This window comes from Botrytis cinerea, chromosome 9, assembly GCF_000143535.2.
Source record: "Botrytis cinerea B05.10 chromosome 9, complete sequence".
Classification (NCBI taxonomy): Eukaryota; Fungi; Ascomycota; class Leotiomycetes; order Helotiales; family Sclerotiniaceae; genus Botrytis; species Botrytis cinerea.
This window is the reverse complement of record NC_037318.1, coordinates 1873466-1897392: the sequence shown is the minus strand read 5'-3', so window position 1 is coordinate 1897392 and position 23927 is coordinate 1873466. Positions and strand designations below refer to the sequence as shown.

Here is a 23927-nt window from a genome sequence, read left to right as displayed (position 1 = left end):
CAATGAGGTTGTAATCTTATCATGTGATTGATTTCTCACATGTGACAAAACTTCATGTTTAATATTCTGCTCCACCTTTTGTGGTAGGCAGCCACCTAGAAAGGGGAAGTTTCGCGAGGTGGTATCTATAGTGCATCTAATTTATATAAATAAGGATCTATTAGTTCGATCCATCAGTATAATGCCACCATTCACATTCTCTTTCTTTCCTTCTCATCTCATCAATCCCATTTCCAAGCTTTCCTCCGAATTCGAATGTCATGTCTTATCAAATGCAAACACTCCCCGGCATAGCCTTGCATGGCCTGCCCGAGAAAAATGGAGTTTATGATCAACAGGAGATAGTGACTCTTATAACGCAATACTACGAACTTCTCGCCAAAATGCGTTACTTTCCCACCTCCTACATCAAATATGCACCCCACGATCCTCCCATCGACGTGGATCTCGCAAAGAGCTTTGACCTTGAACCACAAGCCATTGAACTCCTTCAAGCCCTGCCATATATTGAGGGCTATAGCAATGAAGATGAGTTTATCCTTGGTGGAAGTTTTGCCGATATGAGGAGTCTGGATGTGTTGATGCAGAGCCGAGATCCGGGATTTGCTTCTCCCGAAGGCGGATTTGATGATGAGAACGGGGAGTACATGAGACCTTGGGAAATCTGTATCAATGAATGTGGAAATCATGGAACTATGATGTTTCTTGATACGAGAAATGGTGAGAGTTCCAAGTTGACATTAGTATATCCTACATCGTTGAGTCTCTTGTTGTACAAGGTCGCGAGCGGTTGTCCTCAATGCGAGAACTAGATAAGTCGAAATTCTGAACAAAGCTTTCGAAGTTTTAGCATGAAGTACCACTGAATCATAACGCTGAAAGAACCGCGATATCATTCTTCGGACCGTCGACTAAAAGCATTCCACTCAAATACTTTCGTTGCACTGCCCCGCAGATCTTTTCTCACTTGACCTGAATACATGCATTTATCTTTTCCCTTTACTTTTCTAAATATCAGTTCAGATCCGCTGGTTTATACTAACTCAAACTAGGTCACATAACAATGGAAGGCCAAGATTCCGGTCGTAGCGAAGATCCCGGCGTACATAACTTCCCCGAGGGTCTCCGAAGTCTCAATCTCAATTCCCATGAACATCTTCCCAGCCGCCACGCCAAAGAACTCTTCGAAGATTTCACCAATAGACTTTTGAAACTTCAATGGATTCCAAGCTCCGAGGACCGTAGAATGTTATCGGAATGGGATGAAGAGGTATTTGCTTTCTTTTCCAAATGTTGCGCACTTAACATCAATATAACCTTTCCGCCGTTTCTTTCTTTCTTGAAGTTCTCTTATGTGATTTTCTAACAGCATCTAGTACGAAGATCTAAGACTCCTCTTCCGAACCTGCGGCTGGCCCCATAACTTCAACGGCACCAGCTTCGACTCTATCCACGCCCGCTGGTGCGAGTTTTTGACCATAAAACGCCACGCGTGTGACTCTGCTTCTGATATAATATATCAAAAGCTCAATCTAGATAACGTCACAGAATCTCTAAATTCACATTCTAGGCGTGTGCGTATGGGAGTGTGGGATTGTGATCCTGACAAAGACCGCGAAGACATTTTAATGTTAGAAAATACTCTCGAGGATAAAAGAGAATTAGTCAATGAAGCAAACAAATTGCTAGAAAAAGCTATAGCTGATCATGGGGATTGGAAAGGAGAAAGAGCAGAAATGGTGAAAGCGTGGAGGAAGCATTTTGAGAATGAAATTAAGAGGGAGGAGGGGAATTTGGAATGGTGGAGAGGAGAGGGGAAGGCGCATTCTAAGGAAGAGGAAATTAAAGAGACTCAGGAAAAGGTAAGTGTCTTGAAGAGAAGGTTGGCGAAAGTAGAAGAAGAACCGATTTCGGTAGAAGAAGTTATTAGGTCTTTGTAGAAATGTGGGTAGTGTGGTGCGAAAGGTCTTCACAGGTTTCTGGGCCAGAATACGATGAACTTATCAAAAAGCGAAACGCATCTGATTGTCTCGTTTCATTTCAAAGATTCAGGATTTGGAAGCTCGAAAGAGCTGTGAAAGTGCACGCAAAGGAGTCAATACTGCAATCAACCATCTTCAAGAATCTTCCTCGCAAACACACTCTCGCATCTTGTTTTTCTCAAAGCTATATGTTCATCCAATTCACTATCATCCACTCAAAAAAACAAAAAAAAACTCATTATTCACTATGAAAACAATTAATTAGCTCAAACATTTAATATCCTAAGCACTCAGTCCTACTGGAATAAGAATTCTCAGGACTCAATTTCCTAAAATCTCCTCACTGAACCTTCGCGACGGTCTCTCAAACCTCACTCAGAGTCACTTAAAATCTATCTGATATCACGATGTCCCTAGCCTATTTCATGGATATACCTCCAGACAAACTCAAGACCAAAGTACTACCTCCAGATCCCCCCCCCACTTCTTATCACAGTCTAATATTTTTGCAGCAGAATTGTGTCAAATACTACAGTTTTGGCGGTTTGTTCCACATTCTCTTTAAGCACTTCCCGCAACTAGCTGTCTCCAGGACATTCCACAACTAACCAATTTTAAGAATGTGGTCATTACTACTACCTCAATCCCGACGGCTCACAATGCTATGCCTACGGATCCTGGAAACTATTTATCAACACCAATGGACAGAGACGTTGGATACCTCTACAGCGAGAATTCGCCTACAGCCCCGAAAAGATGAACGCGCGACTTGTATATAACTTCTCCGGCCAATTGATTTATCGCGAGACTCGCGACTGTTTGGGCTATGTCGCGGCTCCCAGTCTCGGTACTTTGATTATGCGATATAATCAAGAGGTAGTGCAGGAGTATCTGGATACATTAGAATGTCGAATCAATAGTGTTATTCGACGTCAGCATTGGGAGCGAGTCAAGAAGGTTGCGTGGGACGAGATAATTTATTTGGAGTGGAAAACGGGGTTGTGGTATGGAGAGTGGTTGGAGAAGGAACGGAAGAGGTTGCAGGATAAGGGACAGTACTCGGAATATAATGTTTGGGTGGATGATGAATTGAAGCGTGTAATGCGGGATAACGGTGTGGAGGATATTAAGGAGGAGAATGTTGAAGAGGGGGCAATCGAGCAGGAGAATGTCAAGAAAGAGAATTCCAAGGAAGAAATCATCAAGGAGGAACCTACTGAGGAAATTTTCATCAAGATCGAGTTATCTGACAAGATATCCATGGAAATGAAATATTGAGCGAAGGAAGTTTGCTCATGGACTATGAAAGTCTTTTTTGTTATGGGGGTTGCGTTATTTTTTCTCAGATGCCAATGCAAGAATTAATCTTTATAAAACTACTAGAGTAAATCTCTCGTATAATCCGATGTAGTGAAGATTAATTAACGCGATGATAATGATTTCCAAGAGTGCCTATAACTTCTGCGAACAACAAAAATTCTGCAGTAGTCATGAAAATGGTTCATAATAAAAAAACGAAGAATCTGGCTTTAGAAACAATCTTAAAACGTCCATCTGTTTATGTAACAAAGGAAAGAAATAACAATCAAATATAAATTAAAAAGAAGAGAGAAAGTATGAATAAAAATGAGGAGACAACAAATTGAGGTTAAACACCACAGATCATGAATTCGCATCCGAAAACCACAACCACCACTCTAGCAGAATCCACCTTTCTCATCTGCAACGCCAACCACATCCAGCTGTCTTGCCTTTCTAACTCTTTCTTCACTTAATATATACCTCTCAGGTAAATCAATACTGTCTATCTCATCCCCCATCATTAAGCCTATAGCTGCCTTAGCACTCAATCTCGCCGTCGGCATCCCATGTCCCGTAAAACCAGCACAAACATATAAGCCCTCTCCACCTCCTAATCTCTCAGTCACATTTCCCACCCAAGGCCAATTATCCCTGCTAAATCCCATAATCCCACTCCATTCATAAGTAGCCTCGAGCTCTTCTTCATTATTGTGAAGATTGAGTGTACGGGGTAGCTCTCGACGGAGATAATTCGCAGCAGGAGGATCAATAGATGAATCATCGAAGACTCCCAAGCCAGCTTGTGCAGCAAATTGACGACCACCGCCAAACATCAGTTCACCTCCGGATTCTTTTTGTGATGAGGATGTGGAGAAAAAAGGTCGTTGGACGAGATAATCATCTCGGTTTATATTCTGACCGAAATGCCCCATAATACTGTAAGAGTACTCTAAAGGTTTATTTGGAGATTCTATGGCCGGTGACATGGAGAATGGGGGAAGAAGTGAAGACATCTCACCACGGACGGGAGTAATGAGATCAGAGAATGAGGGAAGAAGATGTGATGTGTAGGCATTTATTGCCAACAGAACTTTGGGGGCTGAAAGTTGGCCGCGAGAAGTGTGAATTATCCATTCCGAAGAAGACTTTTGAAGCCCGGTTACGGGTGTTGAAGTTTGAAGGTTGAATTTTGGGGAGCTTGAGGAATCATTCTTGGAGATCAAATCTTCTAGAACCCATGCAACCAATTTATACGGCCAGAGTGAAGCGGCTTTGGATGTTGCAATTGCGCCAGCTGCTGTAGGAATTCGAAGGTCCGATAATGAGGGATTGGTAGAATCTTTGGTGATAATGGTAACTAAATCGCCTAGTGCTGGATCCAGATCCTTGAGGGCTTCCGCAGCTTTAGCGGCTACCTGGAACTGATCTTCTGACATGTAAGAGTGACAACTGGATAATGATTTCCAATCACATTGAACATCATTTTCTGCCACAAAAGATTTGATATCCTCATAATTTCTCACTTCAAAAGCTCCAACTTCTGGAGGTGAAGCATAAACAAGCGGCTGACAATGACCTCCATTCTGAATTTGGTATTCTCGTTAGTGGCTAGACATTGACAGATTTTAGGCTCGAGAGAACGTCTGACTCACTCTACCAGTTGCTCCCCAACAAGCTTCTCTCGCCTCTAACATCACCACATTGAGATCTTTTCCATCATCATGCACTCTTAACCAATGTGCGGCCGAAGTCCCTGCAATTCCACTCCCAATAATAACAACATCGGCTTTTGTGGGAAGGCTCTCTGTAGTTCTGTGACCCAATAAGATCTTCGACGGCTCGCTATGCCAGAAAGATTTAGTAGGGTTGACAGATGGGAGTCCTGCCTGACCTGGTATCTCATCTGTAGCTGTCATGATTGAAAATCAACGATTGAATAGAGATCAATTGGAATTCTAGAGAGCACGAAACCGAGAAGTGAAATGCTTGTTAAGTTGTACTCCCATCCCATGTCGTGCCCCCACCATCACGTACCATCTTGTACCATCACGTGCACATCACTATCTCCCCCACCTTCTGGATTGGTGGGCCTACAGGTTATACATGCCCAGTATAGCAAGCCGCGATATGAGGTCAACACCAAGTACCTAGATATTGTGTAACTGATAACCTGTACTAGTGTGGACGAGGTTGAGTGAGGACCAGCTCTCCAAGCTAGTACTAGTGCGTGCAACACGTGTTTCCAACAAATATAACCATTTCGTCTGATCGTCCTCGAAGATGGCAAAGTCAAAAACTTGCTAAAAACGGAACCTTCCGCATTCGCGTCAAACAATTAGATTAACACAATCTCAATTTCCCCTCTCAAAAAGCTTATGAACCCGAAATAGCCGCATTCTCTTCAGTTTCCTCCCGAGCCGTATCCGGTTCGGTACTGCATTTAACTTTTCTCGGTTCATGCTGCTAGCGTGCATATTTACTTCATATTAACATCAAGCCATTATCAAGCCATTATCAGAAAAAGTATCGTAATGAGATTTGCAATCTAGATTTAGGTTTGGATTCTTCGCATGCATGGTTCGTATTCCTTACTTCCCCGGATTTGCATATAGTGAGTTTGTGGGGTGAGACTCGGGGTAGTGTCGAAAGGAACATTTTCGGGATGGGTTGGGGTAAATGAGGGCCATTATGTAGCTATGCTAGGTCCCCATCCTAGGTGTGGTAAACAGAAAGGAGAAAGCCTAGAGATTCTTCGTCAGGATTGAGCATTCCTTCACAGCACGTCAAGCGGAAAAGAGGTGCTTGATAATTCTTTCATTCATGGCCTGCCTAAAAAGAACCTCTATAGAGTACACATTGCCCTGTCCCACTATGGATCCAAATACCATTTCATTCCATTCCTTTCCATACCATCCCATGCTATCCCATGCTACCCCTTTACTCCTCCAAATGTACAGACGCTCATGCCAGGAGTACGAAAGCAAATCCAGAGAAGCAAAGCCTAATAACTAAAAACATCATATCCTGCCCAGGTATCCAAAGAATGAATTTAATGAATCATTATAATAACCTCCCATTTTTAAAACTCCTGATAAAAATCCCAATGCACGCGTGTGCGGTGTCCTATTCATGGTACTGCACCTACTGCTGTTGTTGCCGAGACAGAGATTGTGTGTAGAGTGCCGTAGGAATAATGAAGTAACTCCATTTGATGAACCGGCAACTGTCTGCCATCTGCGATATCCTTCCACCCATGAATAACCCGAAAGAAATTGTTGCTCCATGTATGATGAAACTAAAGTCGAAATTCGAAACGCGACGAAATGAAAATGCGGTAGGTAACCACGGACGAACATGGTGCATTGAATGTATGTATCTACATCCTCATATGGTTACATGCGCGCTAACGTACACCCCTGGAATGAAACTACCAATGTAAATATGCTAGTAGGATCTATCTTCGACAAGCGGGGCTCCAACTTTCGGCGGGGAAGTTGATTGGGGATGGTGGAGGTGGGGCAGGTGGAGCATATTCGCTCTCGTGGAAGATGTATGGCGTCTTATTCTTGGAGTTCGCTTTGACGGTGTCAAGATAGAAACTGACGTCTTCGCCAAAGGTGGAAGAGGTAAGAAGTGGAGATAGACGGCGACGTGGAACAGGCACGGCCATTGTAGTGGTTGATGATTGAGAAGGCATGTTTAATGATGTGAGTGATTAACTTGACTTGATATTCGAATGAGGAAGTATTGGTGTATGGTGAGATCTGATGGAGACGACGGATGTATGTGAAGGTCGAAAGGTTGATGTGAGGGTCGGCTTGAATGTGGTGAGGAGGTTGAGAGACCTTGGACCTTTATGTATTATTTTCTGGTACTACCCCAGAATTTAGGTGTGCTAGTAAGTCTGGGGTCAGTTTGGGGTTGGCTGGAGATAATGGGGAAAGACAGCTACTACGCACCAGAAAGCGTTGGTCCTGTATAGGGGGAATGGGGAAGGTTGATAAGCGCTTACGATCCTTCTGGAAGGATGGATTGATTGTTGGTAAGTTGGTGATACACTTGACGCTTTTCCAACGAAACAGATGCTTTGCTCAGGCGCACTCGCAGATATGAGGCAAAAATAGTGTAGTGATGATGAGGCTGAGTGAGATGGGAGAGAGAAATAATCAACAAGTCTTGCAGAAAAATGATATTGTAATGAAGAATGAAACAAAAACTAAACGACTGAGAGGGGGGCAAACGAATGAATTTATCTTGCATCCACTGCTACTACACAGTACCATACGAAACCTTGATAAATTAATCATATCGTATCCGGTATGATTCCCCCTTACCAAATACATAGCACAGATGGGAAAAAATATGGTGACAAAGAAACAGCTAATTGGAAAGCCGAAAAAGAAAAGGAAAATTATTCAAGACAATCATCCCTTCGGGAAGCCGCCTCACAATTTAGTATTTACCCCAGTCTCATCTAAGAATGTTCGAATTTAGCAAACCAGGGTTATGGATCGTTTCGGTCGTGATGCTGTGCGTGCGTTACTGGCTTTGATCAATGTTCGGTCTGAGGCATCCTACGATGCGAGGGTTTCTGCAACAAATCCAAGGAAATTGAATAGTAGAAGCAATAAAGCAAAAACAATTGCAACTATACCAGCAAGAATTAGAACAAAAAGTGCAAATCTCCGGCGTACTACCATACTATTAGCATACTAGCATTACTAGCATAGCGTATAGCCTTTCGAACCCGAGTGCCCCGGACACTCCTAAATTGTTGAATTGTCACTCTCTTACAGGGAAGCCCCTAGAAATACTACTGCATTCGCTGTGTTTGCATCTCGTTGATTCTCATCCAATCTAAAACATAATCCCCAGTTTCTTGGATTATGTACTATATCGGATTATGTTGTGTTGTTGAGCTGTTTCCAGCCTTACTACTGTAACAGTTTTGTATCCTTGCATATGTACGAAGGCATGGAATTTCGTGGGGTTGACAGGCATATTTTTGGAAGAAACCCTGAGGAGAAGACGCACAAGTGTGAAAGTGGAGTTTAGATCGTTTTTTCTTTTTCTAATCCTACTCATTAACGTTGCTTCCGGATCATCGAACCCGTAAGTACCATGTCTTGGCTTAGATTTTATTGCTTTTTACTCTTGATATCATTGTTTTAGAAAATGATGATTATGTATTCAGATCACGGCCCCCCCGAGAGTTAAGATGTTGTCTGTTTTAATATGAAGTCATCATATTCCGAGCAGTTGCAGGTTGGATTGAATTTCCTCCGTATGATTACTTTCGTCTCCGTCTCGCCCACCCCCTTCATCTCGCCAAGTGTGTTATCGGCAGTAATGCAAAATGCTTCGTACAATTTGTATCTCCGTGTATAAGTCCAACCGGGATTTGCGTAATCATACAGTACGGTGCAAGGACAGCTATCATATAACATCAATGGCTCATTAATATGCTTCACTACCGATTCCGAAAGTTTTCTCATCTCATCTTCGTCGAATAGCGGTGTGGGTTGATGGTTGACCGAATCAGAGAGTAAGAGGGCGTCAGCGTTTACGTTAGGCATACGCTGGGAACTTGCGAAAGCAACATTGCACAAAAAGCCAAATGTTACGATTGATAATGTTGGCAATCTAAAAATGAATTGATTTAGTTATTCATTCGTTGACTTTCTATCTTGTGTTGACGAGAACAAATTTTGGGTTCGGCTTATCTGAGTAGGTAGACATTAGCTTTTTTGATTGTCTTGGATATCGAAGTACCATCGACGGTTGCTGCCAGATTTATTACAACCTAAACCCCCACGTTATGACTTGTCAGATTTGAAGAAGGGGATATGAAGGTATGATTGAAGTCTTACTGCATTCGGCCTTATATGTGGAGTATGCTCTCAGATTTATTTAGAAAACATGGGGAGGGAGAGACAGGACTGGAATGTGCCGTAAGGGGTGGAAGTAATATCGTAAAGTCTTTCAGGCCTGGCTGGCCTTACCAAGTCACTTGGCCTGCTTGCAAACCACCCATCTTCAATATTCTATTGCACTGTGCAAACAAGACGTTGGTATGCAAAGTATGGCACGTTCGGTGGACATACCTTTTTTATTTTTGTTTGCAGCTTCTTGAAAAATTCCGTCGACTCATACAAACGTCTCATCCAACCATTAGAAACCGGAACGGGCCTTACCTTCCGCTCATCTCGGGTACGGGATGAGGTGAGCGAAAGGAGTCATAGAAATCGCCAGCTCAACCTTCCTACCAGAATTAACGACACGTTTACAAAACTCAATGTTACGGTGACTATGATATCTCAGGTTACAGCTCTCATGCCTGACGCTGGCATAGCAAAGGGGGACACAGCCATGGCCCTTGTAACGGTCACGGATGGACCAGGCGAGGACTTTATCATATACCCAAACTTAAAACCATTGACCCGCGGAGTAGCGATACGCCAAACACATGGCATTGCCGTTTGGAAAGCCTCACGTTGATATCTTCTATGGCACGGAAGTATCATATTAGGTAAAAGATCTCGTGTGTCAATGCGGGGACCCGCGACACCATTTACAGTTCAATGTACAGAATGGTAAATCCGGGGAACCGGATCTTTTCATCGTACAGTCCAATGTTTGCCTCACCACACGGAATAAAATCTGTTCATTGCCTTTGCGAAAGCGAGATATTCAGTAGTTTTGACGGAATGGATTCTCTTCTCTCTCATGTACTGTTATTAGCTTTACTCGCAAATCCCAGATCCTACACCCGAGTAAAATTCGGAGATATTCTCTCCAACCGGAAGCTTGAAACTTCTAGAAGGCAATTACCGATAGGCCGCCCCTGATGGCATGGTAAATCTACGCCGCTAAGCTCCACTGTGGGCGCTTGAAACTTCGATGATCCACATATCTGAACGACAGTGGTACTTTCCCCTTCCATCCTCACTCGAATCCAACAAGTCTTTTTTTAACTGTTGGTACAGAGTACGAGATTGGGATCAACGCAAAGATCACAGTTGCATAGCTAATAAGTGATGTGACATTGTCTAGCGATTGGTTGTTGATTAGTAATGCGGAGTGACACTGTGAAGTCTACAACCAATAACCCTTTTCCTGACACTACCTGCCTATCTTACCTATCCACCCCCCCCCCCCCCCCCAAATTTAGAAATATCACCTAACTCTTGTGAATATATGCCCCCTTTTATTTACTGCAGATCTATATCGATTTTCGAACCATCCGTCAGCTTCTTCATAAGCTACAACATCAGCTCTACCAACCGCTCAATCACAATCCTACCTACGCCGTCATCAATATTATCCCGCGCCACGGAAGCCAACGGTCATGTTGTCGTATTTGCAGACGGGACGGTCTTCACGTATGCATAGCAACCATCTCCCGACCTTCCGATCAATCTATCATATCCTCTCAGATCAAATCCAGATAACAGTACGGTTATGAAGGCTGGCGAGAACATCATCGTCGTATATTTCACCCCATACTTACATGGAACCCCTCTCCCCCGCTCAAATTCGGATTCGCCAAACAATACAGATTCTTGGCAAAATACAACCTCTTGATGTACCACCAACTTAAGTATTGATTGAACCCCCCTTGCCCGCATATCTTTGTATTACACATCTCGCATTGTTTTCTCTAGCTTTTCTTCAATCTAAATACTGGCTTTCAATATCCCGAACAGTAATGATACTATCAGCCGTTTTAAATCATTCAGTTGATGATCATCACCAATTATAGATATTGAAATACAACAGCATTGTATTATGTGTGCACTTGATGCAATCGATTCCGATCGAGGCAGCGAGGATTTCGTCCTATGTTACAATAAGGCATCTGATAATCGTGGATGATACAAAAGATAAGCAGATCACGCATACGGCTCATGTAGTGTGACCCGCACGTGTCAATATCTTTATCTTCCAAGATTAGAGACTGTAGAGAATTGAGGGTAAAAAAGATGGTGAATTGAATGGGCTGTTTTGCACATTGCTCTACCGTTATCGGATCAAATTTTCGGCACGGTTTCTGTTTCTGGTATCCGTGGTTCCGATGTGGTTATACTTTTGTATCTATTTGTAGCTTTAGGAGGTCATGGCCTATGAATTGGTTTATGCAACCATTTTCATCTGCAAATACTCCTAGTGATCTACCTGCATGAAGCTTTGAATGTGCAGAATAGACGACCTCAAAGACCTACAGCTTTTATCTGAGACTCTGTTTGATCTCCATCCTAATATTTTCAAATCGGATTTTCAGACCTCCTCTTATCTAAAACACTCAAGTTCACATCTCTTTCATCCCCCTCTTGTGACGCGTCATTTGTCGGAGTTCAAAGTCCAAACCACCTTCCCTCTTTCTTGTATTTAATCCTACCTTCCATACTAATTCAGAACGTATAATTTCATCGCGTCATCGCGTCATCCACAACCTTTACCCCCTCAACAAAGACGCATAGATATTTATAATTGCATCAAGAGGCTCTTACTTCGTCCAACTGTCATTCTCGGCATCAAGTGCTGCCTCTGTGTCATATGCACAATCTCAAATTCTGCCCCTAGTTCTTTAGAAATCTTGTACTATCATTAAGCATTTGTGCCCCTCAACATAAATTAACGTTTGTCTTGGTGTAGGTCTCTGCTCGACTCGTGGTGTAACATTATGCACTAGGTATCAAGAACTAGTGGTTTATCTACATGTTTAGGTTAGTCTAGATTAGAGGACTTCGTGTTTAGGCCAATAGGCTTCAGTCTTTCACTCCAATCCTCTCGGATCACGAGGGAAGTTTGGATGTTTCCTTGTTAGTAATAATGACCACTACCCGATTTAACTCTTCACACTTGCCTTGGGCTTGTATCCTGGGACTGCGGCCTGAAATTGTATGATTTTCTTCCCAGAAATCTTCATCATCTGTGAGTTTCAAGTATTTTTTTTTTGACAATGCGGTAGATAGCTCACGCGTATTTTGGGAAGTGCTTGTTGAGATTGATTCTACATGGCATACTCGAGTGGTGTTTTAAAACATGAAAGTTAAAGATATATCATTCAAAAAAGTCTCACAAGTTGTGAAATTCTAGGCTTCTGAAGATCCAATGTCTGATCAAGTTTTATAAATCAATAAGAAATGATTGAGTTGAATTCTACTGGGTGAATGCTGTGATAATTTCCATTAGCTGACCTATTTGAAGCTTCGGATTCATGCTCCGATTCTCCAGTCCAAAAACAATGCGCGGGGTACTAAACGCACACATTGCTGTTCGCTGCCAACATTCGGTCTACTCATGTACCTCTGAATTCGATCTTAGATTTGAATGTGGCGCATACATGGTCTCCCAGCCGCATTTCAAGATTCGGAGTGCGGGCACAAAGATTAAGAAGCGAGAGGCATGAACTCTTTTGTCATCTCATCATTTTTTGTCTAATTTCTTCCACTTTTGTTATCATTAATTGTTGTTACTCTCATTATTGTAACTTCTAGCTTGAATTTTCCCGGATACTATATTCACTAGGTTGATATTGGTCGATGTGTCCCAGTATACAAGAAGGAAGACCATATTAGAGATTTATTAACAATGCCAGGTCCATGCCAGCAAGTGTTCTTTGCATGTCAAATAATCTTATTCTCTCAAACTAGCAGACCGAAGACCTTTCAACCCTCTCCAACTCGCTTCGAATCAGGTATTTCAATCTGAGCTGATGGTGAATGGAATAGAGAAGTCTCACTGTCCTATGAACACTGTCCCTGCTTGCCAAATTTTTACGGCCCGAAATACCCATTCGAGACGAAGAGGAGGATTACAAAGCCCAATAGAACCTGGCTTCAAGTCTTCGCAGACGAAAACTGTTCTCTGCGAAAGAGAGAATAAATAAAATTGGGTTTCCATAAATCCTTACATTCGTCAAAGACTTCTCAGAGAATACATCGAAAGAGATTAATTTCATACATCTATCTTCTTCTTTGTTCACATAGCTTGGTCAATTGCCATCAGTGCCACTGTCGCCCTCATTTTTTGTTATCACAATGGTTCAAACGTCTTGGTGATCAACCCGCTCTCAATCCGATGATAAAAACAAGTCACCTCCACTTCTGTAATCATAAAAGACACGGCCAAACTGAGGGTGTCTCCGAGATTCAGGATGCTTTTACCAGTTTTAGAAATAGGCCTGTGTCTCTGTATCAACGTCTTATCAGCAGTTTATTGTCCCTTTCGTAAAACCTGAGATTGTGCTCTATATAGCGCAAGAGAGAAAGTCTGCCCCGTGAAGAGTTAAGAATATTCCATCATTCGGTGGTTATTAGTTAATAGAAGGGATGAAATCTCTAATCCTGTAATGGGGACTCCATTCTCTTTATTTCTATGTCTTGTTTGTTGATGGGTAGTATATAAACCAGGTACTCCCGACTCTTTTAATGCTCTCCAAGCCAGATAATCGCAAGTAATATCCATGGACTTTATGATGAGAGATGCATTCCCAATGCACAGAATATCATAAAATGCTGGGCCTTTGCGAAGTAGAGTTTCAATCTTCGGCTCATCGCTCTGTTTCGTCACATCTCCATCGCTAACATCGCTGTCACTGTCATCTCTTTCACAATATTACCATTCAAAGTTTCGCTATCACCCAGCATCACATAATCATTCGACGAAAGTATTGACTTGTTCCACTCAAATGTTCAATCCATCGCGTTTCTTGTGCCAGAACCGCTGTCTAAAGTTGTTGAAGTTTTGTGCCCTCAAATCCTTACGCTGACACAACGTGTAGACCTTATATTCACTAAGTTCCCCTCTCTATCTACTCGTTTAAAATCTCGTGTGCAGGAGATAAAGATAGTTCATATATCACGCTGTTGAGTTCCAGCGCCATTAAAGTTTCTGTATATCATGTATGGCATCCCTAAACACGAGTAGTGAATAACAGAAAGATACACCACAGCATCATGCAACTTACCCCGCTTGAAAATCCACGTATTTAATAATTAACAGATTGCGTTAATTCTGAATCGGGAGGTATAAAGAGTAATATTAACAGGTGGTATTTCTAGGCACCGTCTAATTTTAAAAGCCATGGCAATTCAAGATAATCATTTTTATTCGGCATCAAATCATTCATGATTTGAAACTACAAGAGTGATGAGCTTAGCAGGGTATTGAAGATCATGAAATATTTGAGTAGTCGGGGGATCTGATAGATTGGAGTGTCTTCTGGTTTTGTCTTCTTGCTGTCATAAAATTTATGTTTGTTATCCGCATAAGAGTTAGAAACTTGGCGGATTGCTTGACGTTGTTGCGTACACAGCAACTGCTGCCATTCCAATTAATAATCTTGTCGGTCTTCCCTGAGCACTATTTTCTTTCGGGTTCATATTTCATCGTAATCACTTGATCCAAATATCTACATTCCTATAGTACTGTCTTTGGTTACGAGACCATTCAAAAATTTGAGAAATGGGTCGCAGTAAACAAGATCCAGGCTTCTCTAGAAATGTGGAAAACGCAACGCAAGTATATAAATAAACTTATAGATTTTTCTTCCAAGTATCGTCATACCTAACCACTCAAAAACATGTCCCATCAGGTGTTTGAATTTGCATGCTCCACAGCGCGAATCTACCAAAGATGGGGAAGTGATGTGGAGAAGAGTAGATCTTAGCTGAGGTCAAGAAGCTCGAGAAAGATTTTGACGGTCTGTAAAGTGTTGTCTCATCACTTTCGTTTTCTCAATTCTGGATAATCTCAAATGGCAGAAGCATGTTCCACCGAGCGGAAAATGGGCCAGTTTCGAAAAACCTCAATACCTCTCATACTGTTGTATGATTGCAGGATATAGATACTAGCGACTGTAGTATCATCTCTTCCATGCCATTACCGCTGCATTACTGATCGATGGTTTCTCTATAATATTGACGATACCAATCATACACCCCCATTTCATCCCATGTCATATCCGTTGTCACTTTCCTAATTGTTGGACCACACACAAGCCATTTCTACGTTTCACCTACTTTAAACATCAACAATCCCTCCCGTTACGAGAGCTAATGTTTGTCAGACAGGAATGTTTAGTAACAAGATGCTGGTGTGAAATCTTAATGCTTGCAAAATACTGAAACAATTTATAAAATGTTTATATAGCAAGCTATACAATATGGTGCAAAGATAGAGAAAGGATTGGTCGTTCCGCTTACCTTCCCTAATCTTGACGAAGTAGAAGTTTTTATACGAAAATGGCAAGGTTTAGAAACTAGTTTGATGATAGGACATGCGAGGAGAAAAGCACGGCGTAGATGAAGGTGAATGTGGGCGAGAAAGTTGCCATATGACATCGGAGAGAGGTAGACTCTGAGAATCAGAGGTGAATACATAACACCGGAAAATCGGTTAGCCTATTCTCTCTTACAGATACGGATTTTATATAAACCCGCAAATTCAGCTATCCCGAACCTCCATTAGACACTAGCAAGATCCACCGCAGAGTACAAGAGCCAACTTATCTGCTAGTATCGGCGTTGAATTTCTGATGTGTGCAGAATATCATAAAGCTATACCACTATTTGCAAATACTCATCCTGGCTTATGATCTTGTCGGATATCTTCTCACTGTCATTAATCACCCAAATCGTTGTCGACGCGTTTTTACCCACATATCTACCTCCAGATATATCTTCACCCCTATCAACTCTCATTTTTATCCTAATAGCCGTACAATTACTTAAGCAACAATTTTTTCCTTCACCCAGCAGCTAAAAGAAAGGAAGACATTGTCCCATCAATCGTGTCTAATAAATCGATATGCAATTTTTTGGCCAATTTAACTCTCCATGTATTATCAGAGAGAGACATTATGTAATAAGATAATCACCCCAAAGCTTTAAATAAACAAGTGAGAAGGAAGAGACAATGCATCAAATTCTGAATCTTAGGTAGGTTTCTTGAGAATGATATGTTGTCAAGTGAATCAAGCATAGCTCACATTTCTACATCTTTCCTGACCCAGCTCAACATTTCCCAAATCCCACACCCCTAGTTTCTTAACCCAGGAGTTTTATATAAGTCTTCGTCCCGCCCACCCATCCTATTTTTCATTGAAAGCCGCATAGTGATGATGGATTTGGCCATTACAGGTCTTGCTTGTTCATTGCTGCCCGGAATTATATAGAGCAATACGCTCTCGGTTATTACATTGTGATTCTTGAAGTCTAGAGTTCTATGCTACTAGGTCATTTTTTGGTGGTTAATTTACTTCATTTTGCTGCGAATTTCGTTTTTACTTTGCCGAATGCCAATCATTGCTGATAGGAACATCTCTTTACCTTCCAACCCTAATAAAAATCTCCTCCTATAAAAAACGACACCACATCACGTAACCCAATCTTGAAGTCCTATACCATATCAAGCGCTAACTTATCAATTGTTTCCAAGAACCTTGGCTGACCAGCCCTCCACATTATACACTAACTTTGATCTTCCAACACCAAGCAAAACGGTGCTTTATATAGTTAGATATTCCTTCTTTATCTCGATCCTCAACTTTTGCTCCTATACTGTCACAACATTACATTCACACAATCATCCACATATCTACCCCATTCAATCACCAAGGTCAGCATGAACATATGACAGACAGCAAGCACCAGTTTCCCGAAATCGTCATCTAAGCAATCCACCCCCACTCATCTCCCCAACATTCCCCTCGTCTTTCCAATCCCCCTCGCCATCATAAAAACCCCCACTTCCCACTGAAATTTCCTTCTCCAATACACCATCAGGATCGCATTTTAGCAAACGCACATCAGAGTTCAGATATTCGTGTCGTCGTCTTTTGTGATTCCGTGCTATGAGTTTAGTACTAGACATAAGTTTTCCTTCATAATATGTAGATGAATGAAAAGGCAAATAATACAAGGTGGTGGTTGGTGTTTTCTTTCGTAGAGTTGTGAAGGGACGAGAGGAGATGACATGAGATGGAACGAAGAGGGGCGAGATAGTATAGGGTGAAATAGCATGGTAAAAATTGGATATGAATATAAAGACAATGTATAGGAATGGACGAGACAAAAAAAAAAGGCTCTTCATACAAGTGAACAGTAATATTGCTAGATATTGTAGTATATATCATAAGAATATGGATATAAACGAGTACATTAATCGAAAATCTTTCGGTCATTACACAAAGCAAATCACACGTCATGTAAAATCACATCACGATCACATGAAACTCCCATCAAGTACCTAGGTATTTGAATAAAATATCAATTCACTTCGCCATTCTCGCTAGAAGGTATCTACTATCCCTAATCTGCAAATATATATCCCTATTCATTTTATGTACTTCATCCCCCTTTCCTCTGCGACCCGTAACTCGCCCTTCCTATCAAAAGCCCACCCACCCCATCATTCACCGTGATCATGAAAATGCCTCCCTTCTTCCGTCCTCAAATGCAGATGCAGACACAACAATATCCATGCCAACCCAAATAGCAACCCTCAATTGCAAATCGCAAATCCCAATCCCAATGGTACTTAACCCAAGTAAAACCCTTAACGCCAAAAATGCCCATTTCTGCCTGTAGCAAGCAAACCGTATGTAAGCCGCAATGTGCCTCCCAATGCCACGCCCACCCATGTCCATTTGTTTCTAGTGTATTTCGTTTCATGCGTATAATTTAAAAGAGAAGAGAGTAAAGAGTTAAAGAAGAAAGTAAAAGGAAAGAAAAGACTTGGGGAAAAAATGATCCTGCACTGCGGTGCAAAGCCTTGTGACGACGCTGATTGTTGTTGAATAAGTCGAGTTGAGTTTTGGCAATCTGAAACCAGAGATGATAGCAGCCAGATTCCGAGAAAATCTGGGTTTGTGGTAAGATCGATGTGCTGGGATCAAGATGTTGTATCAAATCTCCAGCTGTTATTCTTTATTTGAAACAAGAGCCCCTTGATATCCTTTTGAAATCGATGATAGCGAGGGTAACCAGTTTTGTGATCACAAACACCCCTCAAAGTTCCCGGTAATCACTTGGTCTCGCCCTCCTCTGTCTTCCCACATGTCTATGGGGATTGACCGGTTTTCTGAAATATGCATTGTCTTCTTCATTTGGTAAAGGTTCAGCAAAGACCGTCTTTTGTTGATTAGGGAATCCAGCTGCTGCACCATTTGGTACATTCATTCCTCTACCCATTCCATTCATCTGTGGCATATTGCCATTCATCATAGGATTCATATTACCAAATGCGTTTGCGTTGTTGAACATAGGCATATTGTTCATACCCGGGAAATTCATACCCATCATAGGATTCATGCCCATCATTGGATTCATACCTCCCATACCGAATTGGTTCATCATGTTCATGTTTGGCATGCCGTTATTAAAACCATTTGCATTGCCGTAAAATTGTTGTGGCATGTTGTTCATGTTTGGAAAGCCGTTCATACCATTCATACCATTCATTCCGTTCATCATGTTTTGTTGTGGGTTCATGGCAGATTCTTTTTGGCGCATGGCTTTTGGTCCTTTGGGAATTTTTGGATTCTCGAGTAATTCATCTGCAGGTCGCTTTTTACCCTGAGGTCCGGACGGCGCACCAGGAACGCTAACAACTGGGGTAACTGATTTTCCTTGCTTAGGACTATTTTTCAAGACCTTTGAAACTTCTGGTGACTTTGATTTAGGTGATTGCTTTGGTGTTGGCGATTTGGCTTTTCCTGCAATTATTGATGCTTTAGATTGGGGCGGCGTTTTGGTAGCCTCCGACTTTACGCTAGGACTTTTAGCTCTTTGGTCTTCTTTTTCTTTCTTGGCGGCTGCATCTTTCTCTGCCAAGTAGGTCTTGATCTTAGCGGTCATCTCATCATCGGGCTTCAGATCATCAATCAATACTCCATCAGTCTGACATCCTGGGCATGTGAAATCGCTTTCGATAAGAGCATTAGTAATGCAGTCATTGCAATACGTCTTCTCACAACAGGGCGTCTTCATTGGATCTATGAATATTCTCATGTCGAGCGCGCATTCCAATCCTCTATCTCTCAAAACTTTATCTCCTAAAGCAGCAGCTTTCTGGGCAGCAGCAGATGACTTGGTCTTAGCCTGAAATTGTTCCCATGAAGCTTTATCAGGCTCAGCAACGACAAATTCTCCTTCAGCATTTACCATCACACCTGATGGGGTCTTTGTATCATCCACCGTACCATCATTGGTCAACTGAACTGGCTTCTCTACAGTCTTCAAAAAAGATCTTGGAATACCAGTTGTACGCTTAATCCGAGCCTTATTATCGAAGTTTGGATCATCATTCGTAGGACAGACCTGAATCCAATGCCCTTTCTCTCCACATCGATAACAGATATAACCAGTTGGTGGTTCATGATCTGGAACGTTTGGTGGGGGTTGACCTTTCTTACCACCTGGCCTGAAGACTGGGGTTTGACTAGATTTGTTAGAATAGATTATTGGGTTGGAAAAGAATAAGTAACTTACTTGGCCATATCTTCTTGTTGTGCCGACCATTGATCACTTTGAGCCTGGAACATAGCTTCCATCTTCTCCTCCTCAGTCATCGCACTATTCATTTGTGCCAAGCCTTGTGTAGATGCAACGGCTTTTGCATTTGCCTGCTTTCCTTGTTCTTTTCGCGACGAATTCTTTTGTTTTATCGGCATTTGTCCCGACATGTATCTGGCAGCTCTTCCTGCTCCCGGCTTGATAGAGGGTAATCGACGAGCGATGATCGAAGTTGATCGTGGGATAACGGTAGTATCGTCATCATATTCTATATCGGTCAGCATCAGAATCAATATCTAGTTTGGGATATAACAAATGCTTACCTTCATTGTCTGCTTCATTGTAAATTTGAAGATCGAAATCGGTTCCGTCACCTAATCCACTCTTGATAATGATATCACGCTTGAGTTCAAATACGGAGATACCAGTACCATCAAATTCAACTCTAGAGGGCTCCCTTTGGGATCTGAACTTGAAGAACACTGAGGACGTCATGATTGCTGCTGGTTAAGTTGATCAAAAGTTGAAGTTGTAAAGGAAGTTGTAGATCCTCGAGTTGAATAGATCGATTTCGTTGGCGCGTACAGAGAAACAAACTACTCTTCCAATGCACTCAATAAGATCAAGTAAACACTTGGGGATAAGTTAATATGATGGAATATGGAAGGGTAGAAGGGATTTTTCGTGAATGCGACCGGTGCAATATCAAGATTCTTCTCTCCGTTCAAGAAAATGAAGTGAAATCAAGTATGATTGCGATCACAGGAGATAACTCTGGTGACACAGAAAAAGCTCTCTCAAAAGGAAATGATTGTACAAGATTGCAGATAATACTGCTATTGTGATGTTTCTTTCTTTCTTTGAAAACTGCCGCTTTCCTCCACAAGACCAAACACAATTTGCACCACCAAGATGATCCACTCTTCTTTCTCTCTTCTTTGTATTATTCTTTTTCTTTTCCCTCCAAATCAATTGTTTTCCTCTTCCTTAGGTTCTTTCCCGACAGTGTCAATATCTTGTCCAATTGTACTAATTCTTCTGGTGCGAGAACCTGATCGTAAAGACGTGAAGTTGTGGTTGTGTTGATGTCGAAAAGAGTGTTGATGAAGATGGAGATGTAATCGAAAGAAGGACTGTTGGGGCGAAGTTGACAAACTCTTTAACTCTTTGTTGTACTGCTCGGCCTGAACGCTTAATTATCGGAAGGCACAGGAGGAGCACGCGCTAGTATGAGTACGGCCTAGTGGATTTGAAAACTGTGCTAAAATGATTGTCCGGGCTCACGTGATCAATTAGGTACGGCACGGCCCTCAACTTTGCGTCCCAGGATTTGGAATTCAAAATATGATGGGATGGCAAGTGTGAATGAGAGAGAATGAATGATTGACTTCTCCTTGCGAGTCTTCTGCAGTTTCTTAATGCACAGGACACCGATACTGGTACACACAGGGTATTTTGTTTGATCACATCGTCAATCATATTATTCGGTGTTTTCTTATTATTCAAAAGGACACTAGAGGTCTAGTTATCGAGCAGACTCAAGCACGTTACCATTCTATCAGAGGATGTACCAAGATGATATACATCGACGTCTATTTCCGTCTTTGCTTCCTTCCAGCGTTCAACTCAATGTTCGCATGTCTATTGCCAATGAAGGAAGCTACTTTACATAGAGTACCTCAGAAGAGAATGGCAGGGGAAGTCCGCTCAAGCTCTACCAAGTTGATGTCCATTGTTCGTGGTTTTCGAGATTCCGATCCATCGAACACGTTACCTCCGCTGCTGATGATTCTTTTTCTCAACAGAGAAGTGTACTAAAGCTCAAAAATCAATGCCGCACCTGGAAGCTCCGGCTGCCCATAAACATAAGTGTGTGGGAGGTGAAATTGCCGCTCAATATCAACTCACGTTTCACAGAATTGCGCCTATAATAGAGACGACTGGGAGTCACATTGCGTTGGAAGCAAAATCTTAGCAATATTTATGCAATCATAAATAACAGTCCTACTGTAAGATCGTGTCCGGATTTAAATCACAAGATTTCTTCAAACTCATCACTGTGTTATGCCACTTGGAATCGAAATTGCATGCTTAAACACGCTCGGTGGAAATTCTTTCATTGTTGTTTGAACCTATGATTTAATTGAAATTGGTCTCGCTGCATTCATCTCATTCCAGAACACAACCAGACTTGTCAACACCTCGGTAGCTAGGGAATTACCCTTCATCTGACCAGTAGCTTTTTCTTGGAACGAATCAAGACCAGAACATGGAGACCGGAAGAAGTAATATGGCAATTGATACTATTCTCAGGATTCAAACTCATCTTTTGCATCGATGGGGTCATGCCCTTGTATACATTCTTCGCAAGAGGAGCAACAACATCCATCGGTCAACAGCTGCTCTCCTTGCGTTGTATCCCTTTGTTTGCCAGGATTTTTCGGCTTGTTGAAGCCCTCCTATTGTAAGGACTGCGGAATAAACTTCACCCGGCAACCCGGAAATAAAATGAGTGTTTGAACCAGGTATATCTGTGGAATAGGGAACTTACCTTAAGATTGCGAGCTTTGTCTTCTCCTCTCACCGACCAAACGAGATTTTGGGCCCTTGGGCAAAGGATTCATAGCATGAACGTCCCCAATTACCTTGCCGGTAAATCTTGCAGCAAGACTCGTACTTTGAGTCACCCTATTTGCTCATTCTGATACGATTGACGCGTTGCTCAGCGTTGTTGTCACTGAAGATGACACCAAATATCGGAATTATTGAACGTGCCCAATTACTTTTCCAGTAAAATTTACAGCAAGAGTCGTACTTTGAGTCACTCTGCTTGATCATTCTGATACGAATGACCTGCTGCTCATCTTTGTTACCATTGAACGTCCCCAGTTACCTTACGTGTTGTAGAGGTAAAGCAAGCCAGCAAGATATAGAGTTGCAACTAAAGCACTCAAGCAAAACTCAAGCTTGTTGGCAATCTCGGGAACGCTTGCCTTTTGGATGCGTTTCTCTGCTTCGCTAAGCTCCTCTTCTGGAGAGAAGAAAAAGGCCAGGTCCATGCTCAATGCGTGAGGTTGCGGCGATGCACTAGCGGAGTGCAGGTGGCTTCGTGTCTCCGAAGATTAACGAATAATATTCGCAGATTACTTGGCCATCAGAGACAAAGACTGCGAGAGCAACAGTGTAGTATTGGGATAGTTTACCGGCCAATTCTCTCGGGCAGTTTCTCTTCCAAGCTTAAATATCCCCAGATAGTCTTTTGAGTAATCACCCAGACTTTCCAATGAGATTCGTGTAGTTCTGATATAATCGCGTTTGAAGCTGATGTCGGGAAGGAACATGAAGAATCGCTGCCTGCTGATTCCGCCACAATAGTAATTCAACTTGGCACGAAATGAAACACCTCAGATGATTGGTGTTTGCGTCTGCCTAACAAGGCGGAGCCGCGAGACTAGTTGCGGTAATTGAAAGAAGCAAGGACGCCATCTGGAAAGTTTGGCTCCTGTCTCATCATCAAATTCATCTTTGCCAAGCTTCGAATGAAGCTTTTTGAGGAATACTGGAACGTATGAAGAAGCGTTGCTAATCTGCACCTCCTCAGAATTTGATCTGAAAAATTGGGCTCCTGTCTCATCATCAGGTTCATTTTGTCCAAGGTCTTAGGGTGGGTAGGGGGGTATTCCCTTCCCCGTTTCCAGAGCCACGAAGACAAGGTTGCAAATGCCTTGCCCTCTTCTTCTTGTTTTTGAGGAATACTGGAACGCGTAGAGAGAGATTTCGCTCTTGAACTCTGTGGAGTTCCGGACAGATGATTTTCAAATCGTCGCCAAGACGGAGATGATGATCCAAAACGCCAACATCTCCTCCAGAGACTCGTGATAATTGTCCCATCTCAAGACATGGACCTCGCCGTACTTGTCCGATGCTATTCTTGTTGTCATTAGCCACAATCTACCACGAAAACATCCATTGCCAGATTCATTTACCTCAAAAGAAGTGAGCACCGGCCGGAATCCGCATCAAATATCTAGCAGATTCCCTGGTTTTCCCAAGAAGCATGCCTGTTCGAGCGTTATTTCAGCCCTCAAGCTTAGCTTGGTATTTCTACGTCCATGAGCTCGTC

General features: G+C 42.2%; 5 protein-coding genes across 5 annotated transcripts; 2 read left to right on the top strand and 3 right to left on the bottom strand.

Moving 5' to 3' along the window:
- Positions 1–43: 43 nt before the first annotated feature.
- Positions 44–2200, top strand: BCIN_09g05420 (hypothetical protein). The gene is made up of 3 exons (XM_001546134.2): positions 44–720; positions 1053–1270; positions 1377–2200. The coding sequence occupies exons 1-3, from the start codon at positions 261–263 to the stop codon at positions 1938–1940; spliced, it is 1242 nt and encodes a 413-aa protein (XP_001546184.2). The 5' UTR covers positions 44–260; the 3' UTR covers positions 1941–2200.
- Positions 2201–2231: 31 nt separating this feature from the next.
- Positions 2232–3278, top strand: BCIN_09g05410 (hypothetical protein). The gene is made up of 3 exons (XM_024695228.1): positions 2232–2440; positions 2495–2525; positions 2602–3278. The coding sequence occupies exons 1-3, from the start codon at positions 2390–2392 to the stop codon at positions 3258–3260; spliced, it is 741 nt and encodes a 246-aa protein (XP_024551022.1). The 5' UTR covers positions 2232–2389; the 3' UTR covers positions 3261–3278.
- Positions 3279–3303: 25 nt separating this feature from the next.
- Bcdao8 lies at positions 3304–5375 on the bottom strand. Its single transcript, XM_001546136.2, has 2 exons — positions 4937–5375; positions 3304–4867 (listed from the first exon to the last, which is right to left on the bottom strand). The coding sequence occupies exons 1-2, from the start codon at positions 5198–5200 to the stop codon at positions 3680–3682; spliced, it is 1452 nt and encodes a 483-aa protein (XP_001546186.1). The 5' UTR covers positions 5201–5375; the 3' UTR covers positions 3304–3679.
- An 805-nt stretch (positions 5376–6180) lies between these two features.
- Positions 6181–7457, bottom strand: BCIN_09g05390 (hypothetical protein). The gene is made up of 2 exons (XM_024698305.1): positions 7244–7457; positions 6181–7179 (listed from the first exon to the last, which is right to left on the bottom strand). The coding sequence occupies exon 2, from the start codon at positions 6979–6981 to the stop codon at positions 6739–6741; it is 243 nt and encodes an 80-aa protein (XP_024551021.1). The 5' UTR covers positions 6982–7179; positions 7244–7457; the 3' UTR covers positions 6181–6738.
- A 10089-nt stretch (positions 7458–17546) lies between these two features.
- Positions 17547–20970, bottom strand: Bcmpe1. Its single transcript, XM_001546143.2, has 3 exons — positions 20128–20970; positions 19781–20072; positions 17547–19730 (listed from the first exon to the last, which is right to left on the bottom strand). Exons 1-3 carry the CDS (start codon positions 20297–20299, stop codon positions 18299–18301), a joined length of 1896 nt encoding a protein of 631 aa, XP_001546193.2. The 5' UTR covers positions 20300–20970; the 3' UTR covers positions 17547–18298.
- Between the last annotated feature and the right edge of the window lie 2957 nt (positions 20971–23927).